At 35.7% G+C, this 26,900-nt stretch overlaps 1 protein-coding gene across 1 annotated transcript; it reads right to left on the minus strand.

The window, feature by feature from the left end:
• Positions 1-1,553: 1,553 nt before the first annotated feature.
• Positions 1,554-25,613, minus strand: DDX1 (DEAD-box helicase 1). Its single transcript, XM_034432129.3, has 26 exons — positions 25,422-25,613; positions 22,854-22,905; positions 22,061-22,124; positions 21,515-21,544; positions 21,023-21,119; positions 19,416-19,463; positions 18,741-18,824; positions 18,385-18,468; positions 17,417-17,493; positions 16,498-16,570; positions 16,336-16,412; positions 15,538-15,652; positions 15,021-15,159; positions 14,819-14,879; positions 14,279-14,377; positions 13,223-13,312; positions 12,015-12,203; positions 10,409-10,460; positions 9,974-10,120; positions 9,092-9,183; positions 7,447-7,519; positions 6,409-6,481; positions 6,272-6,314; positions 5,739-5,834; positions 3,220-3,340; positions 1,554-1,836 (listed from the first exon to the last, which is right to left on the minus strand). The coding sequence occupies exons 1-26, from the start codon at positions 25,435-25,437 to the stop codon at positions 1,706-1,708; spliced, it is 2,223 nt and encodes a 740-aa protein (XP_034288020.1). The 5' UTR covers positions 25,438-25,613; the 3' UTR covers positions 1,554-1,705.
• Between the last annotated feature and the right edge of the window lie 1,287 nt (positions 25,614-26,900).

Raw genomic sequence — 26,900 nt, forward strand, 5'->3', positions numbered from 1 at the left:
CTGTAAAAATAGTATTTATAATATTAAATAATTAAAAATTATAATTGAGAAGCTAATTTGGGTGCTCTTTCCAAAAGCAGGAAGAATAGGATCAAGTGAAGGTTCACAATCAGAAAGCATCTCCAGAGCAACCTATTTTGCAGGAACGCAACGAGGCTACAAGCTGATTTGGCTTTTAAAAGTTAAACTCAAGCACTTTGAACTGAATTAGAAAACAATTGGTAAGTAATGCAGTTCTTTCAGTATAAATATGATCATGATAGTGTGTCATCTTAGCTGTGTGACTCTATCAAATTTATATGTTGCCCATATCACATTATTAAATTGCTTTATTTGTCATAAACTATAGAAAAACTGAGCAGGGTAGGTAGCAAAATTATGAATCTTAAACTTTATCTGTAAGCTTAAAACGAGTAAGGAGTTGTCTTCTATTTTTTTCTCTATTGGAGAATGGATTATTGAGAATTTAGGCCAAACAATTACTACTAACCTGCCTTCCATTGAGGACCTGTATACTGCACGAGTCAAAAAGAGGGCTGTGAAAATATTTAGACCCCTCACATCCTGGACATAAACTGTTTCAACTCCTACCCTCAAAACAATGCTATAGAGCACTGCACACCAGAACAACTAGATACAAGAACAGTTTTTTCTCCAACGCCATCACTCTGCTAAACAAATAATTCCCTCAACACTGTCAAACTTGTTACTATCACTCATCTCCTCCCACTTATGACTATATGACTGTAACCCTGTTGCTGGTATCCTTAAGATTTATTTTGACTGTTTCTCTATGACTATCATTAAGTGTTGTACCTTATGATTCTTGACGAATGTATCTTTTCTTTTATGTACACCGAGAGTGTATGCACCAAGACAAATTCCTTGTGTGTCCAATCACACTTGGCCAATAAAGAATTCTATTCTATTCTATTCTATTCTATTCTATTCTATTCTATTCTATTCTATTCTATTCTATTCTACTCTACTCTACTCTACTCTACTCTACTCTACTCTACTCCTATTCCTATTCCTATTCTATATAATCAGTCGTCCCATAATTTATTTCTTGCTATTTCATACTGTTCTTCAATTTCACTTACAAAGTAAAAGCAAAAGTGTGCTAGAACTGTTCCGTTTGGGATTTCATGACTGCTGAAATATTTACATAGTTGGATCAGTGAGATTAGCATGTTAAAAAAAACATCCAGAACTGCTATTAATCTATTTGATTAATTTGATTATAAACTCAATGTTAGTTATTAATATTGCTTGCTTTTTCAGTACAGGTGCCTTCATTTTTTTCTACACACATGTAGTGTTTATAACGTGAGTTATCTTGTGTAGAACTTGAATCTCCCTGAACGTTTAGAATCGAGCTCATTGTAAAAACTCTCTGAAACACTGTGCAAACGTTTAATTTTTTCCCATCCATCAAAGCCCAAATTTGATGATGACTGAAACAAATTCCGAACTTTTAAACAATGTGTTAAGTGAGAATCATTATCTTTCTAACACATTTAGGGAAAAGAAAATATAAAACACAAATGTGATTATGAGCAGCTCACTTTTATTGGATCAATACTACTAGTTAATTCATCAAGGTTTGTAAGGTTGGTGAACATGCAAGATTGACATAAAGTCAGTACAGCCGCAGCATCTTCTTCATACAGGCCGAACACCCAAGTTTCACCTGAAGCACAACTCAAAATGTTCTAAACAGCTGATTAGGGAGGTAACCAAGATGCAAGAAAGATGTCTGGGCTTCCTTTTCAAGGGTAGCCAGCTCTTGCACTGTGGGTGCCAGAATGTCCACATGGCCTTTGTAGGTTCCACCTGCAAAGATCCAAAGTCTGTTATCATTTTTCTCTATGGAGATACAATCATTCAGAATATTGATTATTCTTCTATATGGAATCTCTAATAAAAATTTGCCCCATCAAACATTACTAGTCAAAGATGAAGTGAGCCTCTTGTGATCTGCATGTGGATCTTGGTCTATTTTTAAGCCTTGCCCAAAATAATATTATCAAAATCAGCAACAAATTATTGAATTATGGCAGCATAATTGTCCATTTTAAAGATGTAGGTTTTTTTTTTTTTTTTTAAAAAGGTGTATTAAGCCTCTAATAAATTCACTAAAGAAACTGCCCCAATAATCCCACTACTGTACTCACAAATTTGGGGCCTTACCACAGATGGCATTGCTATACCTGTGTGATTTAGGGATATTTGAAAACAAGCAAGCAAGCAAGAACATAAAAGCTGTATTTATTTTGCTGGATTAAAAAAAAGTGTCTTTGATCTAAAGAGCTTAGATTTATGTACACTAATCTTTTGAAATAGCAAATATCCATGCTGTATGAAAATATTTTTAAAAATTTGAAATTCTGAAATAAATTCCATTCTGAATATGCAATCATTTTGATTGTAATTATACTGTATCCAGACCTAATAGATAATATTCTTTTAAAGTATCATTATAATAAGTAAATCTCCCTCTTTGTTTACAAAGTAGATTCCCCCCTTTTTTTAGTTTGTGGAAAGAATTCCAGTCCTAGGGAGACAAAGTTTAATTATAAGTATTTTAATTACAAATATAAGAAATTACATACTAGATAGTATAACAGATATTATAATATCTAGATATAATTAACATTAGCCTAACTGTCAAAATGATGATATTTTAAGGAAAACTTACATACCTACTTTTCTATTCTGTTTCCATATAAATTTGTTATTTAAAAACATTTAACCGAAATAATGTTTATATTAACATATAATTCTTAGATAGAAAAATGCACACTGAATGCCAAGTTAGAAAGAAAACAGCTGAGGAATGGGTTATAAAAAAATATAAGATCTGTTTGATAATTACATTTCTACACATTACGTGGGGAGTTAAAATAAGCAATAGGCAGAAACTTCGTTTTTCAAGCATCTTCAAGTATTTTACATGGAGGAATTTCCTAACATAAAAAGAAGCCAACAAAAGAACCCTAAACTGGTTTTGAAATAAATAGAGAAAGGAATCCTAATTCATATTTTTAACTAGGAATTTCAGGGGAACTGAAATTGGAGAACAACAACATTGAAATTCCTGAAAAGTATTTTGCCATGTTGAGTCATTTAGATAAGATATAATTATCAGATATAATAAAATTATAATTGACCAGAAAATTCAATTCTCTATTTCAAAATGTAGGCTTGTCCACTTACCACCAGCAGCTTTTCTTTTCCCATAGGCGACCTTGCCATCAAAATCATCTACTGGGACTTTAATATCTGGCTCAACCTGAGTAATGGTGCAGTTCAGATGCTCTTCTACTTCACCTAAAAGCTGAATACCATAAAACGAAAGAAATCCAGGCTGTAAAGTGATCTCCAATTCTCTATGACAGACAATGCAGTGAATGGATTTAAATAGCAATAGCAATAGCACTTAGACTTATATACCGCTTCATAGTGCTTTACAGCCCTCTCTAAGCAGTTTACAGAGTCAGCATATTGCCCCCAACAATCTGGATCCTCATTTTACCCACCTTGGAAGGATGGAAGGCTGAGTCAACCTTGAGCCTGGTGAGGTTCGATCTGCCAAACTGCTGGCAGCCGGTGATCAGCAGAAAGAAGCCTGCAGTACTGCACTCTAACCACTGCGCCACCACGACTCATTTATAAATAATAAACTGTGCTCACCAAGCATCAGCACCAAACAAACCATAATACTGTTTAGCACACTAAATTGATCTCAGGAACTATTGAGATCAATGAATGAATAAACTTGAGAGATGTCAGTAATGTCTTAGGAGCAAACAGTACGATGAAGAAAGCAGATTTTATGGCTAGGCTGTATATATGACGTATGCATGTATCTCCACAGTACTGTAATTTATTTAAGGCAAACACAATATTCTGAAACAGATTTAAAATTTTGCAAATTATAAACTTTGCCATCAATGAGATTTAGAAGGTTAAAATTCCTCAACTCTCCTCAACCATTTTAAGGACATTCAGACAAAATGTCACCTAGCCTACAGTAATATGGGCAGCCAATAAATTTAATAAATAAAATAAATCCTAGTAAGTGATGTCTGCTTGCTTAACTGATTATACTAACAACAGTTTAGTGCAAGAAGTAGGTATCTATATTTGCTAACAAAGGTATGTTGTCTAATTTTATTAACTTGAGGGTCAAACAACTATCAAGGAATTGTCAGTTGAAATCATCTATCATCCTCAGGTTTATGACTGTGGTTTACACATACGGATACCACATAGTAATATAAAATATTTATTCCTCAATATTATATTTCATATCGATATAACATAGTAATATAAACATATTTATGCCTCAATGTTATATTTCTCTTTAGAGTTATCTTGAAAACTTACTTGATTAGCTTAAGAGGGGAAAGCTAGACTACCATAATTGTCTATAAGGGAAAGGTAACCCAATCCGTAAAATAAGTAATGAGACCATTGTATATGAGAGAAATGCTGGATTATTATATTAGTATGTGTTCTTTGCCCAAGTGAAATCAAATGTCAAGGCTTTTTCTTTTGGTTTAGATTAGGGTTTGTTACTGGTAAAAGGGACGTGATGGCTCATTGGCTAAGATGCTGAGTTTGTTGATCGAAAGGTCGGCAGTTCAGCGGTTTGAATCCCTAGTGCCGCATAACAGGGTGAGCTCCCATTACTTGTCCCAGCTTCTGCCAACCTAGCAGTTCGAAAGCACGTAAAAAATGTAAGTAGAAAAATAGGGACCACCTTTGGTGGGAAGGTAACAGTGTTCTGTGCGCCTTTGGCATTTAGTCATGCTGGAGACATGACCATGGAGAACTGGCTCTTCAGCTTTGAAATGGAGATGAGTGCCACTCCCTAGAGTTGGGAACAACTACCACATATGTGCGAGGGGAACCTTTACCTTTTACCTTGTTACTGGTAAACACAGCTCCAGCACATCTTAACATAATCATGGAAATACTGCAGGCTCAAAGCAAATCTAAAGGTTTTCCAAAAATCACTACCCGTTTTCTACTGTAAATTTCCACTGAAAATGGACACCGTAACTGCGTATCCATATCTCAAAGACATCCTGAAATGGTTAATGCATCGATTTCTCTTCCTAAATCCATAAAGCAAGATGTGAGTCTATTCACTCTTGCGAAGAGATCCTTGCTATGTTAGCACAGAAGCTACAGTAGGTTTACCCCAGGTCTAGAGCTGTTCCCATGGTCACCATCTCCACAGTCAGGACAACTTCATCACTAAGAAGGTTCTTGTATATAGTGAACAATCTTTTTATTTTTTTCATTAAGATTATAGATTACAAACAACATGTCCTAAAACATTAAATGTTAAATGATGTTAGATATGAAGTGCATTGTAGAAAAGACTGTGCACTTTAAAGAAAAGGCTTAACCTGTAATGAGTAATATGGGTAATCTTAACATGAATTACAACTTCAGTTTCACATCTCTAGTGACTTACCCTTGGGAATTGTACTGTGCACCTGAAGCTCTAGTTCCCAAGAAATTGCAAAAGGGTCTAGCTATGAAAATGTAGCTAGTCTTATGCCAGAACACCAGAACATTTTAATTAGAACCTTCCAGTGGATCAGTGATTGGGGCTTGAATATCTTATATCCACTTTGAAAAACTGCATCGAAAAGGACCAGGCCTGCTCTTGAAATGCAAAGTTATGTAGGAAAGATTTTACTGGAACCAGTAAAAGTTACCTGCATCTCATTGTACCAAATAGTGCAACCACCTTCATCCTTCAGTCTAGTATTGTAGCAGTTCTTCCCACGACTGGGGCATGAATGATACCAAACCTAGAAGAGAAATCTGAAGGTTAGAAGAAGAAAAAACACCAAACACTGGAATATAGTTAAAAAGATTTATTTAGGGAGGAAAATTAAAATGACCAGCATGGCATTTTTGATGTACAGAAAGCTATTTGTCATAACACTGAATTAAGTTCAAACTCTTAATGGTTATATGCATAGATGTAGTCACATATTTTCCCCTAAATGGTCTGTAGTTTATATATATACACATATACACATATATACGTACATATATATGCATGTATATGTGTGCACTCACACTTTTGAGAACAGGTATTTTTTTTTAATGTGTGCCAGTGTTCACAGAAAAAAGTGGCAATAAATGTTATCTTATTTTAAATACACAGCAAACGACATGATTCTAAAGCAACAGGAATCTTATTCTTCTGAATATCTTCATGTTTTAAGGAAGCAGAACTTACTTTTTCCTTCTCTGCTGCCACCAGGGAAATTGCCAGGCCCATGCTGAAAAAAGCAAAACAAACAAAATGGGAGATGATTCATTTCATCATCTCAAAAGTGATATAAGATGAAGGGCAAATAAGAGTTTCCAACATACCGTTCAGCTCGACCCACTCTGCCAATCCGATGAACGTAATTCTGTTTTTCATCCGGAAGTGTGACATTGATAACTGTTAAAAAGGAAAGGGTATTTATAGGTGTATCTCAATTAGTGGTTAATACATTCCCCTCAAAGTGGTCACATTATATGAATCTGAACACTTCAAAGTGATATTTCTGGGGAAAATACGATAATTGGTTTCACCTTGACAGGACTGGGAAATGGAAAATATTAACCATAAAGGTTTATATTTATTATTATTGAAGTATTACAGTAAAAGATTAAAAGAATGTATTTATTGTTTAAATTTATGGGTTAACAAAATCACAAAGTAGTTATAAAAAGCAAAATAAAATAAAATAAATAAATAAAATAAAATAAAAATAAATAAATAAATAAATAAATAAATAAATAAATAAATAAAATAAAATAAAATAAAATAAAACAAAAACATATATATCATAGATTCAAGCATTTCAACATCTTATCCTACTTTAATATTGCTATGATTGTCATTCAATTATATCAATTTTTTCCTTTAATATAATAACGAGCCTCTTCTTTTTTAATCTTGTACAGTTATCTCCTGTGCCAGAATCTTCCCTTTCCTCCACTTTGCACACAAAGATTAGCAGCGTCTAAAACCCCAATCGCATCTGCACATATTATGAAGTCTCAACTGCAGGCTTGCTAGCCTCACATTAACTGAATTTGGAAGTCACACTGAACACAACTTTGTATCAATTTACAATTCGCACTAAATTCAACATTGCATTACTTAACCCCCCCTCCCCCCCCCACTAGTTACAACCTAAGTGTATAACATACACTTAGCATAAGCATTTGCCAGGCTAACAGAAACCTCAACAAAGCTCACTGGAATTGATATTTTATCTATCCCACCCTGGTATCATATGTGCAGCTTACTTGATTCCCCAGCAGCAGCATTTCTGTTGCAACTGCCAACTTAACAACTTCAGGCCTTCAGCTAAGAGTAGACTTTCTTGATGGTGGTAAAGTATTGACAATTCTTACCATAAGGCACACCAGTGATATCAATTCCTCTGGCTGCTACATCTGTGCAGATCAAAAATCTGACATCTGCTTTCTAAACAGAAAAGGGGAGTAAACTTAGATGTCTTCTAATTTCATTTTTATGTAATCATTATCATTTAAATACAAGGTATCAACTATAATTAGAGAAAGCTCTAAAGCTGAATCCAGAGATAGCTTACCATAAAATGCCTTTGACCTAACAGAATTGACAATGGCGAAGTCTATTCTTTTACTAATTCCTCCTACTCCTACATGCTTCACTTTCCTAAACTTCTTATAGGAGGCTCACAATCTAAATGCTGTTGTTGACAAAATTGTCCTCCTTCTTCTGCAGTGGCTACCACTGAGCAACTGGCTATAAGAATAACAAGAGTGCTGTAGGATTGAAGGTCCTGGATACAAGCTCAGATCAGCTGCAGAATTCTTTATTTATTTGATTTTTATCCCTTCTCTATTATTTTATTTATTTATTTATTTGTTTGTTTGTTTGTTTGTTTGTTCGATTTATATGCCGCCCTTCTCCGGAGACTCAGGGCAGCTTACAATGCGTTAAGCAATAGCCTTCATACTTTTGTATATACCTGCTTAGTAGGGCTTTCGGGGCCCCCTAAGCGGTGTTCTTTTTTTATACAAAGTCAGCTTATTGCCCCCACAATCCGGCTCCTCATTTTACCTACCTTGGAAGGATGGAAGGCTGAGTCAACCTTGAGCCTGGTGAGATTTGAACTCGCAGTAATTGCAGGCAGCTGGCAGCTAAGTGCTACTTAACAGCGCTTTAGTCTGCTGTGCCATCAAGGCTCCCTGAGGTATTTTGATAAATACCTCAGGGTGGTGAACATATCTAATACTCCTTTCTCCTACTAATTGCCCCACAACAACCACCCTGTGAGGTGGCTTGGGTTGAAAGACAGTGACTGGCCCAAAATCACCCAGCAGCCTTTCATGGCTAAGATAGAACTAGAACTCCAGTCTCCTGATTTCTAGGCCAGCACCTTAACTCCTTTTTTGTTGGATATTCTCCTGTTTTACAGGTTTATTGTATAGAATTCAGTAGAATTTGGCTTCCTGTACAGGTAGGTAAGTTATATGCAGTCCCTTCTCTTAACATACTGGCTATGAAGAGTGCTGGTTTCAGTCCAGATGAGGCTGTGGGCCTCGCCCAGACCTTAAGTTATTTCATCCAAAAGATAAAGATCTTGCAGATGTGTATTATATTTTAGGATTGATGCAAGAATGGAGAAGGGTAGGAATGGCAAGAAGCTTATCCCTTCTGCAATACCTCCACTCTCCATTGCTGATCTGGACTCTCCAGAAGCATGTGGGCTCACATATTGTACTCCTGAGCTTGCATGAGGAATGGTGAATTGAGGAAAAGGGCTATCTATCCCTGCCTCTTCATCCATTGTTGGATTCCTGGTCACTCTCTGAGTGGGCTTAGAAAATAAGTGCCTCACCATTTGTGGAGGACTGTCTGGAGAAATCTCCCTGACTCTTGAACAGACAAGAAAAATATTTTAAGTTGGGCAATTATGAACGATTCATCAATTAAACTGAACTAAACGTCCAATTTTCAGCTCTCAATATGGAGGCCATTGACCCATTAGTACACTAAAGCCATAATTACCTTAAAGCGCTCCAAATTCTGTTTTCTCTCATGAGGCTTTCTGTCTCCATGAAGGCACACACATGAGAATTGATGTCCCTTCCTATCTGGACCTTAAAAACAATCAGAAAATATTAGAAACACCATATATTATGTTACTATATTCTCATAATCAGTATGCATACATATGTTTGCACGTATGTTTCTGTGTATCTGTGTTATAATACATTAAAAGTCCCTGAAGATGTGCACCCAGTGCACCCATCAGTGGATGATGTAGGTCTTTTAACCCTTTCATTTCCTTGCTCAACTGCATTTAAAGAGAGAGAATGTGTCAAAGCCCATCAACACATTTTTGCAGTTAAAATCACTGAATTCAAATTTAGTTTCACACTGTACACAAAGTAGGGGGAGACTGAAATGTTTGAATTGGGAAAGAGACCAAAATTTAACTGATATATGAGAAATGTGTAGATGTGAGATGCACGCATGCGCGTACACAATTACTTTGAACATGTCCAATTTCTGCTTTCACCACAGCCCACAAGGTTGCATGCCCATGTCACTGGCCTTGAAGACATTTTTGTAACCCTTGATATTTGCTTTACTGCCACAGAAGTTAAAGGAGATTTTTTTCACTTGTGGAATAGACAACAGAACTTAAAAAAAAATCAAAAATCAAAAGAGGATCCTTGAATTGCTGCCAGAAATATTTTTATTGTAGCAGAAATGCCTATGTGATGCCGATTCCACCTTTTAAAAGTAGTGAAAAAAAGAGCAATCCTACCAGTAGGAAAGTATCTTTTGTGAAAAGTTATCTTTTGAAAAAAAAAAAAACACCCTATGGAAAAAATAAATTCATAAAAGAAAGGAGCGAAGCATTAATGGGCACAGAAATATTACCTCCTCCTTGCTGTATAAAGTATTGTTCCATATTGTCACAATCTATTTTAGTTCTGCAGAAGACTATTGCTTGATCCATCTTGTGTTCCTTGATGGCACGAATAGCATATTCTCCTTTTAAAATCTTAATTGCTTCTGACCACATTTCTGAAAAAAAAAAAAAAAGGATATTATTCCTACATAATACTTCAAATACACTACACAGAAAACTCATCAATTTATTCTGAAACTACATTAATAAAGTATTATAGCAATTGTTTGGGAATAATATTGATAAATTTTAACTATTTTTTTAGTTTTTTAAACCTCTTCTGATCAAGGAAAAAAAACCATGGATCTGAATTTTAAAGCAAAATATAAGAAATTGGTTCAGACAAACTTTTCATCATTATATCTATGACTAATATATAGCAGCTTGATCAATGCAATCATTACCTGCAGAATTTGTACCAGGTCTTGTATTATCCTTTGCGTGCACCTCATCCGTCTGTAAAGTTAAATTATGATAATTAAAACTGTGACTAAAGGTATTTCATAGCAAGATGAACTACAAGATCTCTTAAATCATGACACTGTCTTAAAATATAACAAATACTTTTATTGGGCAGAGTTCTGGGGAAATGCAGCAAACAACTACAACAAATGAATATATATTTATCCTTTCAGTCTAATGAATAATTCCCATCAACCAAAAGGAGTTAAAGTCTTTTTTTTTTTAAATCCAAATCTAAAAAATAAAATTTAAGTTGACAAGTTAGTTACTTCCACTAATATATTTGGATAAATATGCCAACCCATACCTTCTAGAGTGCAACAGAACGATTATTTCTCCCATTCAATTACCGTGTTTACCCGAAAATAAGACCCTGTCTAATATTTTTTTGAACCCCAAAATAAGCACTTGGCTTTATTTTTGGGGAGATCTTATTAATTTGGAGCACATGGAGCAAGACGGGGCTCCTCTTGCCATCTTACCTGATTTCCAGCTCTGTCTCCCTAACCCTAACCAGAGGAAATGGCAGGGACCGGCTGCGCATGCGGTTAAATATTTTCGGGGAAGGATTATTTTTTTTGGGGGGGTGGGTATTTTAGCGCATGCGCTCAAAAGCCCGATTGGGCTTATTATCAGGGGATGTCTTATTTTAGGGGAAACAGGGTATTTATTTAAATACACATTCAAATAACATTATTTTGCTTCATCCTCAGTTCAGCCCTGCAATCATCTAAATTGAGATAAGGTTCTGCTCACTTTTCATGAATTAAATCAAGTCAGCCTGTAGCACACTGTACCTATTTTTATGCGTTACCACGTACAGACTGCCCTGCTTTCACTTTTTAGCCAACTATGATAAGTTAGACCAGTCTTTAAAACCCCCACCCCATTTGAGATTTGAAATCAAGTGTTCCTCTAACTTTGCAACATTCTGCGCGAGTTGCACTGGCTCCCGGTGGTCTTCCGGGTGCGCTTCAAGGTTTTGGTTACCACCTTTAGAGCGCTCCATGGCATTGGACCGGGGTATTTACGAGACCGCCTTCTGCTACCAATAGCCTCTCACCGACCAGTACGCTCCCATAGAGAGGGGCTCCTCAGGGTGCCGTCGGCCAAACAGTGTCGACTGGCGGCCCCCAGGGGGAGAGCCTTCTCTGTGGGGGCACCTACCATCTGGAACGAGCTCCCCCCAGAGATACGGAGGATCCCGGACCTGCGCATGTTTCGCCGTGCTCTCAAAACTTTTCTATTTCAGCAGGCTGGCCTGGCCTAACTCTCCTCTTTTAAATTTTTAATTCGTGATTTTATAAATTGGGTGTTTTAATCTGTGTTTCGGCCAAAATATTTAATAATTTTAAGGGATTTTTTAATATTTGTATTATCTGTATTTTATCTTGGCTGTTCACCGCCCTGAGTCCTTCGGGAGTAGGGCGGTATAGAAATTTGATTAATAAATAAATAAATAAATAAAATTCCACTTTGACTTAGGCCATGTCTGTTTGCCTTTAATTTTCAGCAAACTGAAAACTAAACACTTTGGTTTACACTTACTCTGATGTGATTTTTACCAAGCTTCTCCCAGAGTTTGTCAATTTTGGGGTTCACAGGTACAACAACATGGTGCACGGTATCTGGGACAGAATCCTCGCCTTTCAAATCTACCCAAGTGGGGAAGTGCATAATCTTCTCAGATAACTTCTTTACATCAAATGAATGCAGAGTTGCAGAACACACGATGACCTTAAAACACAAATAGCTTCAGGTTAAGGCTGAAGTTTTAGAATGAGGGTGTCTGTGTAGAGTGCACATTGTTATATACTTCATATCAGTTATTGAGCCTTGTATAACTGGCAATGATGAATGAAAGCATAGCCACAACTCAGTAAAACCCTAACCCTCTTGGACAGTTGTTTATGAGAAATCAAGATGGGGAGATGGCACTGTTTTGCTAACAGAAAAAGGGCTGTGTGGGAGATATGATTTGAACCTCTAATTAAATTTCTTCCTGTTTTTCCCCCCCTGCTGATAGCATAAAATCCCAAAAAGGAGCAGCTCAGAGGAAACTCTGGATTTTCCAGATTCAACCCTCATTTATTTTCCTTCAAAAATCTCCAGGGCCAGAGTCTTTGTCCACATCTATGAAGCAGAAGGAAAATGGTAGAGCTGCCCTCTGTCCTTTTGCTTTGGGAAACTGGCAGGGTTCTGAAAATATCTGTCCCATCAGCCTTTCCTCCCTCCTCTTATTAGGACTGTTCTCTTTAATTGTAACAGTATTGCCCTAGAGCCCTGAGCCATATCTTTTGTTCTACCAAAATGCCTATAAGGAAATGGTTAAATTGAAAACTATGCTTATTGAATATGTACAATGTCACATATATAGTTTGAAGTCTTCTGTGATGTTAGATGTGCACACATAAAACAAAAACAAAAGAGCAGCCAGCTTCTTTCTTTGGTTAGCATGGCCATTCTCCCTAGTGTCGTTTTCCCTTGCAAAAGAAATAACTGATACAGATAATTAGAAACACTGCTTTGGGAGATATAGAAGGCAAAGGTTTTTATTATTTTTCACGCCAATTTATGTGACTATCCCAATCAACAGATACAGAATAAAGTGTGTCTGCCTATGATTTGCTAAAGCTCCACTGTCTAAAATTTACTTTCCCCTAAATAGAGATAGTTAACAGATCAACATTTGCTAGATTATTGTATTAGCAAATTTTGGAAAATGTCAACGCAGAAATAGTAAGCAAACTTCATACCTGCAACCTTTTCCCATCAGAAGTTATCTGGGGAATCTGAGAATGAATGCGGTTGATGAAATCTGAATAACCTTGAGTAAGGAGGCCATCCTGTGCGGGGAACAGAGATGTTAACAGTCTCATTAAATTGCCTAGATTCTAAAGTTAAGATGTGTGGCTATTAGTCGGATGATTCCATCAAATCCGGTTAACAAATTAGGACATGCCGTGAAAAAATCAGACAGATGAAAATGAGGACAGATGGCAGCCACTCTGAATAGTTATAATTTGTCTTGCTTATCTTACATTCGTGTCATGTCAGTGGGCCTGGAGACCCAAAGGGAAATGGAGCCAATCAAGAGGTTAATTTGATTGGGTTGCTGCTGTCATGGGATGGATGGGGTTTTTAAAATTGATTTTTTTGTTATGATTTTTTTAATGTTGTAAGATGCTCGGAGTCACTTGTGTGTGACTTGAGCAGCCATATAAATTTGTTTAATAAATGAATTCAGGATGAATTTGGGAAGTACATAAAAAGCTAACAAGAGAGTAAAAAGAGAGAAGAGGCTAGTCTAGTGGTTAAGGCACCAGGCTACTGGCCAGGAGATTATGAGTTTTAGTCCCATTTTAGGCACAAAAGTTGGCTGGGTGAACTTGGACCAGTCACTCTGTCTCATCCCAACTCACTTCACAGAGTTGTTGTTGTGGGGAACATAGAAACAAGAAAGAGTATTATATATGTCTGTCACCTTGAGTGATTTATAAAAATAATAAAAGCTGGATAAAAAAATCTAATAAATATTTTTTTAAAAATGGGGTAATACTTAAAGCTGCAATGCAACCACTCTTCTGAGTCACCTTTTTGAAAAGACATTTGCTGATCATTTCTAACTGCAAACCCTAGCCAGGATTTGAGCAGCTCTTGCATGTCTCTTTTAGCTTCAGATCAGAGCAAAATCTCTGGCCATGCAATGCATGTCTGGGTCATGCATGCTACAGAATCAAGGGAATTATCACCAAAGCACTAATATGTATGTTTATGTTAATAGATCGCTTTAAAAAGTGCTTGATACTCACAGCCTCATCAAGAACTAGAAACCTAATTTGAGATAAAGTCAATTTTCCAGTCGAAACAAGATCGTCCAGTCTTCCTGGAGTTCCAACAACTATGTCCACCTGTAAAATTAAACATGTATTTGACAAAATAAAATGGAAGCAGCAACACCATTTTTATGCCTTTCTTTAAAGAAGCTCTCTTTAAAAAAAATTTAAAGAGATGCTTAAAACTGGGTAGGGAAAAGCAATACTTAAAAAGCATTAACTGTACATACTGCTTTATAATAGTTTTTCTTTTTGATCTCAATTTGCATCCATACACATGTAAATTATTGAAGGGGAACAAGAATTCTACCTCAGTATTTAAATTGTTATAAATTCATATTGTAGACTTCACCCATCCCCGTGTTACTGGGGTGGGAGGAGGGATTGTATTTGCCTTTTTTGATTACAGTCATCTTTATAATTTAAAAGAAAAAAGCTTTTCATCTGACTTGAACAACTAAATAAACCTGTATACTTAAAAAGAAAATTACACAAGATGAACGAAGTCTCACTTACCCCTTGCTCCAGTACAGAGAGCTGCTCTCTTGCAGCAACACCACCAATAATCAGGAGTTCCCTAGAAGTAGAGCAGCAGATCATATATTGTGCTATTCAGTCATTCTCTCCAGAACAAAAGAAAAATGTGATGAATTTACATGGAAAAATGCAATTTTTTCCATTTTCATTCTCACCTCTAAATTCACTCATTTGACCTTACCTTAATTTAGGATTTTCAACATATTTTTTGAATTGTTTCACATTGTTCAGAGTTTGCTCTGCTAACTCTCTGGATGGCTCTACGATCAAAGCTTTGGGAGCATTTGGTAAATTCTTGGACTGTGCTACTTGTGCACTTCCTTAAATGGAACAGGACAGAAATGTTGGTTTTGATAGCCAAAAATAATTTTAAATATATTTACTTATAATGTAGGAAAGTCAGTACTCTGATACTAATCCAGACAGTACTCTGGATCCACATAAAGCAGCATGAAAAAAATAGATTCACAGAAATAAATGGGACTTAAATTACTCATTGGCCACCTGAATTCATTTGATTTCAATGGGTCTGTTAAAACTATGACTTATCTTATCTAAGATTCATGTTCTTAACTCTTTTGCACTGATTTACTTTATTAAGAACAATTATATGGCTGTCCATATAAACTAACTCATGGTAACTCCAGGTATCTTACAGAAATGGGTAATTCTTAAATTTGATGAGGCCCCTAACATACCTGTGTGCTGGGACTTCATAACATTACCCTCGGGAGCTTTATCAATGGCAGTGAAGCCATCTTTGGGTGGAAACTTAAAGTCCTCTTCACCAAAGTTGAATTTTAATTCAGCATTCTGAGAAGGATGTGTAAAAGGAAAAAAAAAATATGTGAAGATTACCAAAATGGGAAAGACTAAATACTCAAAACATTTTTATCAATTGCTGCTGATACACTAAAATCTGCCTCCAAAAACCATTTTCAGAATGAGGAAAACATTTTTCTAAATTATTTCCTATACAACTTGACATCTGATTTCCACCTTGCAGCAACGTTAAAGTCTCTTGTTTTTATCTTAATTAGCATAATCTGCAACCAGAGGACATTTGCGTGACTGATTTTTGAAGTGAATTGTGATACAGGATGACATCTTGTCATTTTAAAAGAACACAAATTCAAAAATAACATTATTACTAATGTCTTAAATAATTTTTGAGATTTACCCTATAAATTACCTTATTAGTATTCCTTTAGGGATAAAGCTGATTAACCATTTTTTTAATGCTATTACTTATGTCTCCAATTATTTATAAGATCTACCCTTCAAACAATTCTATTAGTGTTTCCTTACAATAAAGCTGATTAACTATTTTCTTGGTTACACTGTAAATAGGCACAGAAGTAAAATTACAACACTTGCTTGTCCTCCACTATCCCTATAAGACACAGCAGTTTTAATAATCATAAAAGAGGGACTGTGATGTGTTTTTAAATCTGATTAGCACAGCTCTTAACCCTTGTGAATGAGAAAAAGATTACCTTTAGGACACAAGCTGGAAAGAGGGCCTGGTTTTTTAGGTGCTGTGGAATTTCAAATGCAAGTCCAAGATCTTTTCCTGGAATAAAAGGACTGTGTGGAAATATTTATCTCAACAATACAATTAATTAATTGCTTAGTGGAAAAAAACACAGATCACTTACCGTTTTTTGAAAATGAGATTTGACTTTTATCAGCATCTATATAACAACCTATTGTGTCGTGCATGGTGAATTCCTGCAAAAACAAAAGGGAGTTGTTATATCCTTGAAACTTGTCATATGAAGGCAAAAAATGAAAATCAAAGATGACCTGACAGGAGTTCAAGGAACATTTTACAGACAAAATCACTTCTATCTGCTCAGAGCTGGATGCTAGATGGAAGAAACATACTAGATGATGATAGATGTCTGCCCTTTGAGGTAATCCAGATAAGAAACAAAAAATCTGAATGCTAACACTACTTTTATTGTAAGGTTACCATAACAGAATCTGTTGAAAGGACTTCTGTCCTTCCTTGTCCACCATGCAGGGAATCAGGGAGGGTCTTTTCTGAGCTTTCTCTGTTCCCATCCATTCTGTGGGTTGAGATATCTCTTATCTGACACTTGACCTGGTTACAGTTCTCCTTTCTTCTCTCTCTCAGGATATTCTCATTGTATTCTCACTATTACAAGTAACATCCTCTAAACCTAATCCTGACATTACTTTTATTTATAAACTTGGAGGAACTTTTAAGTTCATGCCCACTTCAAATATTTTCTTTCGCCATAATATCATAATTCTCTCCTAACAAAATGCTGAAGCTCAGATCACCATAAATTTTTAAAAAATGTGATTCTGACAAAAAATGCAAGCATAGACCTCCAGAGAACACAATATTAAACCTAAACTTTTCCTGATCCCAAAGAAATATTTAATTTGGTGATTTTTTTTTTTTAAAATAACCTTTTAGACAAATCCTACTTCCATACCCCTTCCTTTATGAGACCTCTACAGCTGAATTATAAACTGAACTTACTTCCTCAGAATCAGTCTCAATTCCCTATAATATTTTGCTTAAAAATAGGAAAGAAAACATACCTCCCCATAACTATCAAACTGTTTATTATGAGATTTCTTTCCGGTTCCACCATAGCCAAAGCCAAATTTATCAGTACCTAAAGAATAATTAAGAAATCACAATTAAAAAGCACAGTTTTTGATTAAAAATTGGAAGAAGAGAAGAGGGTAGAGATTTTGGTACTTTTTTCCCCTTCACTCTGCCTTTTTATCTGCCCAAAAAACTAACTGGAAAATTCAGAAAGAATATGAGAATTTATGCTGGGCTGTAGGGGAAGGAGAAATTCAATAAAAACACCAATTTTCTCAATAATATACTCTCACTTGGACCTTCAGTCTGTAAAAAGAGCAAGATCTTCCACTGGGTATAGGAACAAAACATGTATTTTAGTTTCTTAAATTTTTGAGATAAGAATGCCATATATTTTCCATTCAGTAGAACGCTCATTAACTCTGCGCTGAAACAAATATGGGATTTGTGAATATGTTGTCTCTGTGCAGAAATTGTCCTCCTCCTCCACTGACATTCCATACTCCCTCACATGAATGGATATTGACATATGGAAAAGAATATACCTATTTTGGTGACATTATGATCAGTCCAGTCACGGACTGTTAACCATTTGGAGAGGCATGAAGATGGAACATAAACCATTGTTCTAATACAATTAATCATTGTTAAGGCCAAAGTCTTGCCATGCAAGTGCTGGCACAAACAAAATTTTCAGCTGGGTGATTCAACTGCAAAGTCTTTATCTAAGTGGTTGATGGAGACTATTATAAATTACTAAAAACAGTTGCATATCAGATTCGCTGAAAATAGTATATACAGACACACACTCGCGCACACAAACCGATGCCTAGTTTTTCAAGTTAGAAAACTCGAACAATCTTTAGCATTATGAACTTTCTTTAAAATGTGTGGCTTAACAATCCACAGTCATCATTAAGGGTCAGTACTTAATCCTGATTATAATGAAACTACTCACCCAAATCTAATGAAGCTTGAGAAGAGGACCATCCAACTCTGCACAAACCCTGATCACGACAGGATACTTCGTAATAATATTTTCCTAAAACAATTAAGAATACACACAACTGATTTTGTCTTCAATACACTAGTATGATCAAATCAACCAATACATTTAACCCGAATACAAAATATGGTAGTAAATAATTATTATAGCCTCCAAAATAGTAAGGTTATTCTCAGTTATACTGATTTATAAATTGCTACCTTGTCTAAATCTTTAACTATTCTCTCTAAAGTAGAGAAAAACCTGAATATTTTGGCTCAAGTATTCCTAATTTTTCACACATAAGCATAACCACTGTTGTTTAGTACCTTTAATTATGCCTTTAGTTGATCGACATCCATGCCATTCCTTTATTTCCCTGCTTTGGCAGCACAGACCATCAGCTCCAATAGCTAAAAAAGCAAAAGGAGTTAAAAATACAAATAACTCTTAGTTATTTTTGCAATGTCACCTCATATTCAAGCAACAAAATATGTAGTGCACACTGTTTTGTAAAATATTTTTTAAAAAATAATTTACAATGGGCAAATGGAATATATCTATGGAATAACAGCTCTTATAAAGAGTTATCACTTTCCCATGATTTTTGAGCAACACTAAAAACACAGTGGAAATTTTGAATTAAGCCAGTATTTCTCATGGTTCTGGATAAAAAAATCTCAATAGTCTCAGACATTAGAGCCAATGGCCAGAAATGAGGTGATATATAGCTCCAAAGGTTTTGCAGATCAGGCTGGGCAAAGCTGTATTAAACTATTATGGCTTCCCCAATTTCAATTCACATTAAAATAATACTACTCAATTTTATCCAGTGATATTAACAGGGAAAAAAACCTCTGCTGGCATATTTATACTGTTTTCTTTATCTATGAAACTCAGCTTCCAGTAGGATTTCCCACCCAAGCCCAGGATTTCACATACATATATACGGTAGTTACCAAGTTACTGTAACTGTATGATCTATAGATTTATAGACGGCTTACCAAATGCATTTCCTCTGTCATAGGGATTCATTTGCCATTTGTTCAGCACTTGAGGAAAAAAAGCAGAAAAAAGACATATTTTTCATCTGTAGAATAAGTTCCCACATTCAAAAGTAGAAAATGATAGTATTTTGGTCAGTGGTTCTCAACCTTTTTTTCACCATGGACCCTCTTGAAATATCTTTTGTGGCCACAGACCTCCAAGACTTAACTCAAGATTTAAATCATAACATTTCTTTAAGCCTTCGCGGAACCCATGACAACATCGTACCCAGGGATCCACGGACCACAGGTTGAGAACCACTGCTCTAGACAGCTAAAAAGTTTGATATACCGATATGGATATATAAAGAAACCCACATCTAATTTAGACATGAAAATTTTGAAGAAATATTCACAAAATTGTGACTGCATATGTTCAGGTTCTTACACTTGCATAACTTTTATAATTTTATTTTTAAAATGTTTTGTAATTATTTTGTACCATTATATATACTGAGATACAATGATATAATACATTTTATATCAGAAATCAGATGTAATATACTGAAATATATTTATATTTTAAATGCTTTTTTAAAAAAAGAAAGCTGCAGAAAGTGTCCTTTTTAGCAGTAACCAATGTTTCTAAAAGCTATTTTATGTTCTAGATTTTAGGACATTTTATATTCCAGTGTACTATTAGATTGTATAAATAATAATACACTATGGCAGAAAATTGAAAAACTATAAAAACCCTGTCCGTGCTGAATTTTAAGATAAGGCAAAACTGTACCAAAAAAAAAATCAGCTTTAATGTTGACAACCATCATCCTTCCATTTACAGTCCCATCAGCTAATGTTGTACGTGATCCCTCACTTTTTCTGTGTTATAAACCTTTCCCCCTTTGTTTCTCCCCACTGCATTACATCCTGATAGGAGAGGCATGTTACCCAGTCACATCTATTACAGAATGTCAAATGGAGGAACCCAGGTCAGTCTTTTCTGCCATTGCATCTATCTTTTGGCATATCATTTCCCCAAGAGATCTTGTGACCTTCTTGGCCTTTTGCAAAGCCTTGAAGTAGCAGCTGCATTCCTGGGCTTGGAGATTGGACTGTCAGACTCATGAGATAGTTATATTCACTGTAATTGTATTGGGTCTTTCATCCGGGTTGCCAGTTATGTATTTGATTTTCTTTGCTGGTTGTGTCTTTAACGATTGCCCAAACTCACCATGGCGAGATGGGCAGCCATATACATTGATTAAAAATGTACAGAATAACTATGAAGTAACCAATATTTCTAAAAGCTATCAGACAGGTAAAAAAAAAAAAAAACCCTAAACCCTTAAGTCAGTTATTCAGTTTACAAAATGATTGACATCACAAAATTATTCCACAATACCATAAGTCAAGTATGACACTAATGTCACACTTCCTTTTAGCCCAAGATGAGTATATAACAGCTGCTTTTTATTAGATAATAGTTGAATTATTCTTATGCATGTTATTTATGGACCGAGATCTGTAATTATAAATAAGCTATATACAGAAATTTCAATTCACATAAGGTTCCAGATAGATAGAATATATACGTTTTAGCAAACCCTGGAGAAAAATCTTACCTCCTCCACCGGTTTTAATAGTAGTTTTACCCTTTTTTCCTTCCTGTTGGTCTTTTAGTGTTTCATAAACAATTTGAATAACTGGGATGCTGAATGCCTGGAATATAAAGTTATCTATTTCACTAATAATGTTATTCAAAGCCTGAGTTACAAAATAAAGTTGGCTAAAAAGAAATAAGACCAGAGTTTATTTTTAAAATTAATTAATTTATTAAAATTAATAAATTAACATCAGCAATGTTGATACAATGATATAACATTTTAAGCCACACCTATGGAGAGAATATTTACTGACAAGATATCCGTGATTAAGTCTCTTAGAGTCACCCAGATCATAACATGGGTATACTTTACCTTTAGGCTAAACTAATTTACAGTACAAGCTGTTGGATAAACATGCTATCACTTATTAATACTTTATATTTCCACAGAACTGCATACCTTATGAGTATATAATTGCATATTACTTTGCAAAATACTAATTTTACTTACACCAGTTTTTCCACTCCCAGTTTCTGCAGCCTGTGTAGAAAATTTAATAAAACATGAAGATATAAATTATTTTTGGTAATGCAAGATTAAATAGTTGTGTGTTAACAGTATAAACATTGTAAAATCCCAAAACACTGATATCTTAGCTGTTGATAACTATTTTATGTCATTTGTAACAATTTCAAAACAAAAAAATTCAAAACAAAATTAGCTTTGTTATTCTGTTTTAAAAAGTCATTTAGGAAACATATATTGTAGAGTTTAGCTAATCTTAGATGAGTGAAGCATCAAAAATGCAGAATTACTGAAATTTTAAAAAGAATATTAACTTACTCAATTTCATTGTGTAACCTGCATATTCAATTCATCCTGTTCATCTCTAAATTGTGATTTTCCAATAAATATGTAAGCAACATTACTACAGTATACTAAAATGCTATAAAATATTTGAATTAACAGTGGAAATACAGTCTGACACAAAGCAGAATGAATAAACTGCTATATCATGCAACATTATTCTATAAAACAGATTAGTGTGATATATACCATGAGTACATCGCCTCCTCCCAAAATCAATGGAATGGACTCTGCTTGGATATCTGTAGGCAGACTAATGTAAAACCATAATGAGTCTCTCTCACTTTATTAAAAAACCAAAATCCAAACATCTTCAAGATATATTTTCAGATTATTTTGTTTGTAAAAGAACCCCACCGCATCTAGAGCAACCATTTGCAAATGACAGTAACAATAAATTCATTTTCTAGCCAATGCATGTTTATTTATTTTACTTTTTATTTATTAAATTAGTTTGTCACCCATCTTGCCCCAATCATGTGTCTGACAACTAAAGCCTTTATTGTGAAACTGATTGGTTTTCAGGCAGCAGGTGAAAGCAGGCCAAGAGTTCTAATCAATTAATTAAGGCCATAGAGCTGAGTTTGTTAATTTGCTGTTAACACTTTTACAGAATAGTGTTTTCTCTGCCCTGCTGAAGAGAAAAGCAGGAAGACACAGCTTGTTTAAGCAATCTCTTTGCCATGCGAAAAGAGGAAAAAAAGATCATGCACAGGACATTGTACAAGAGAAATTGAATGAGACAGTGATCCCTTTGGATAAAATTTACTATACTGTAAAATCTAAATTGTTTACAAGCTTAATTTTTTGGCATACTGGGTTTTGAGAGGAGCTAAGTTTTTCTCCTAAATAAATGGTTAAATCACTGCCTTAAGTATCTTGCACTGAATTGAATCAAGATTTTTAGAATCCTCAGTATCAGTGAACATTCCTTTCCATCCCACTAGGAAAACTGGGGATAAAAGGAAATAATCATACTTACAGCCAGTCCATTTCTTCTACAGCTTGAGCAATTTCTGGCATAACACCCATTTCTGCAACCAAGAAGCAATAGGGTTAACAAACTGTATTACTACATTTGGAGGAAGAAAAACAAGCTTGCAAAAAATGTGTTACAAATTTTAATGTTGCAGTATTATAGGCATGCTAGAATGCTGTATGAAGCACTAAAATCTGCATGAACCAAAAACAAATATGGTCTCAAGATTCATAGCTTCTGAATCTTTATATAATCAATTAATTCTTTGTTATATTTCCCAACCCATTGACAACCAACCTTCTCAAAGAATCACCTGCTTTTAAATAGTAAATAGGTTATTTATATATATGGTTAGATGTTTTCTTTTTTAGTTTTGGGATTCTACAAAGCAATACCTTAGGCCAGTGATGGCTAACCTTTTTGCCGTCACGTGCCAAAAGCGGGGGGAGAGCACGGGGGTTGCACGCGCATGTGCCCACATCCATAATGCAATGCCCCCCACTCGTCCCCCACACATGCGGCCTGTTTTGGACCTGGCAGGCCTCCCTGAAGCCTCCTGGGACCAAAAACGGGCCACAGGGGCATGCTACATCCCCCCTTGCCCCTTTTTGGTATGGGTGTGTGTGCCGGTCCCCCTGTCCCCGTGCATGTGTGTGCGACCCATGCACATGCCCACGTCTCCCCCCATGCGCCCTGCCCCCACGCCAACAACCCAAAAATCAGCTAGCTAGCAGGAGGTGCACATGTATGCACGGTGAAGCTGAGCTGGGCAATGGCTTGCATGCCCACAGAGAGGGCTCTGCGTGCCACCTGTGGCACACGTGCCATAGGTTCGCCATCACGGGCTTAGGCTATGTTATTTCATTCCAGTACAATCAATATATCGTTTTTAGGTTGTAGAAACATTTTCATCCCAGAGACGTAATGAATTAAAACCAAAGGTTTAATTCTTTAAGTAAAATGAAAACAAATTTTGGGATCCGATTCGGCGCTTCTTTATTAAGTGAATAACTGTATCCATTTCCTTTGGGCAAAATCTCCTGAATAAAATCTTCCAAAATCTTGGTGCTGTAGTAGAGAAAGCCCTCTTCTACATATCCACCAACCTCATCTCTCATGGTGGAGCATAAAACAGTCAATTTTCAATAACATACTTAGATTTGGTAAGGCTGTGGGAGAAAAGACAAACCAACTTTATCGATTTGATACTTAACCTTTCTGTTCTGGCAAATATAAAATTAGTTTTTGAATTAGCTGACAATGAGATTAGAGTAAGATAAAGTAAATTTCTAATCTGGCTCTAATCTATCCATAGATTGATATTCGAGCACATTATTAAAAATAGCATTACTATGTTCATGTAAACAAGGCATTTATTTCTGAACCTTGCAAGATTTTCCTCCTGTACCAAATGCATTAGATGCAGCAGCACAGCAACACAAGCATTCCAAAGAATCTCTGACTATATACACAAACTACAAACCTTCCTCAAAAATGCAAATCCATTCAGAGACAATTGATTCCTTTATCCCAGAATCAAAATATGACACAAATCAACACTGCTGTCTTGCCTGAACTAAGTTAGCTTGTTCTCATTCTGAAAATCAGGTCCTCTTATTCTACTGCATACAAAAATTATGAAATATTTCCACTTTCACATATAGAAAAGGATACACTTTGAAAAGACAAAGTCCATCCCTATACCAAACATAAAAAGGTCTAAATGTAAGATTGATTTGCATATTTTAATTTAACAAGGGAAAAGCACTTTCCCAATGCTCAGAAACACTCTTTCTAGGCAAGGGTGGGTGCTTGCCATTATAACCCCAACATGGTACTCTAGAACATAATGTAGGCATAGTTCCAGAGCATTCCTAGATTCTCTGGTGTCAATTACATTATTATAAATTAGTCTTGCAGCCTGCAAACAACCAAAGGATTTGGAAAGTGAATTCTCTAATATACTGGCTCCAGGAGTTTGATGGTTGATCAGCTGAGCCATACATGGAACTGGCCTTTAAAAAGGAACTTTGAGAGCCCCTTCCTAAAGATTTTCAGGTTACAACCACAACTGAGCCCAAAATGTATGTTGCTAAGTTTAAACGTTTGTTGAGTTTGTCCCATTTGATGACTTTTCTTGCCACGGTTCTTAAGCGAGTCGTTGCATTTGTTAAAGTTAGTGACACTATGGTTAAGTGAATTGGGATTCCCCATTGATTTTGCTTGTCGGAAGATGGCAAAAGGGGATCCAAGGGAATTTTGATCATGTGACCACGGGGATGCTGCAAACGGTTGTTAAGTGTGAAAAAAATCGTCAGAAGTCGCTTTTTTTCAGTGTCGTTGTAAGTTAGAACTGTCACTAAATGAGCTGTCGTAAGTCGAGGACTACCTGTACCGGCACCGCTGGAGCTTTGGCCGAACCCGATTCGAGATGAAACTCGGCTTTACGTAAAGTCCCGAACAAACCCTTTTCACCGAAAGCGCACACGTTAACAGTACCCAGAATCATAGTTTAATGCCGTTGCGCCTTCCTCCACCTCCATCCTAGGCGGCTTGGCAGGAGCCACGTACCTGAAAACGCCGCCATGCTTCCACTCTCCCCGACAACCGGGCGGACAATCCGTCAAGCCTCTTGGCTCTCGACCTCACAGCGCCTGCGCATTTGAAAGTCCTCTTCTTTAATTCGCCGGTCTGTACAACAGCCGTTCAGTTAAGGTTCCGGGCGATTGCAATAGGCTCGGTCGCGCATGCGCTGCAGAATTCATTATTAAACCGCAGCGTTTAGTGGTTGTCAGATCAGCGTTGCAACAATCTGGACAGAGCTAAACTTTGCTGCAATCAGTTGCTAATTCGAATTTCTGTAGCTCTAGTTTTGTAGTTATAAGGGAAGAATTAATGTAGCTTTTCCAAACTAATGCTCTTCAGATTTGGTTTGGAATTCCTATACTACCGAGATGTTTGCCATGCAAACACATCTGGAAGATTGAACTGACACGTTTAATAACCCATCTTCTAATATTAAGAATATTACGCGCTGATTCTCTGTGCGTGTATACTTCTGCCAGCTAAAGCAAGGCTATCCTTTTTTAATTCGTTTTTCAAATATTAAAATTGCAAACTAAAAATAAAAACGAAGAAAAAAAATCAGTCTTACATTTTATACTGATCAATATCACTGGTTTACTAATGAACTCATAACATGAGTAATACAAGATATAAGATATCACAAATTCTCTGCTATAGTATCACATATTGCTGGATTCTTTTGATTATTAGAAAATATTGTCTTTTGCAAAAGAGATCAAGTAAGTGTATCCTAGTCTATTCTAAAGTGAACAAAAAGTGAACAACATTATGGATTTAGAATTGCTTATTATACTTCATACACTTGCCGTGAGTGTGGATTCAGTAGGACTTATTCAGTGGAATTTATTTCAGGCTGGGGGAGACATTTACAGGATTTCGCTGTTAGAAGTGCAATCACAATTACCATATTCATGCAATACCTAAAGTTTAGTTAGTAAACCACAGATTAGCATTCTGCGCAGCAGAAAGCCACAAAAAAGCAAAGTATATTTTAATCTAGTATGTTGCATGAATACAGAATGATTAATTACATAATATTCCAAAATTAAACACTATAAAAACAGTGGAAACTTCTTGAAAATTATATATAAAATTAAAATCCTTTTTTAAAAAAAGAGGTACATTTTTATAATGTATTTTCTTTCCAGATGGTTATTATGGTAGATAAATCATTCATAAATGTTTGAACTACATACAATGCTTTTTTTCAGTTACAGAATTTACTTGATTTGCAATGTAAGTTTTGGATCAAATAACCTTTTGTTTCTTTAACACAGATTATGATTTAAGATCGATATCTATTCAGAAGTAATGCCCACTGCTGTTAGCACAGTAGAGGTCTGTGCTAAGCCTTTAAAATGTTTTACGTGTTCCGAATATCAAAACTACTAAGAAATGTAAACTTTCCGAAAAAGTTTTACCTTGATACCAGGTAGCTGTTTCAAGTCTACTTACTGTACCTTT

This window comes from Pantherophis guttatus, chromosome 1 (genome assembly GCF_059756535.1).
Source record: "Pantherophis guttatus breed Tessera chromosome 1, ASM5975653v1, whole genome shotgun sequence".
Classification (NCBI taxonomy): Eukaryota; Metazoa; Chordata; class Lepidosauria; order Squamata; family Colubridae; genus Pantherophis; species Pantherophis guttatus.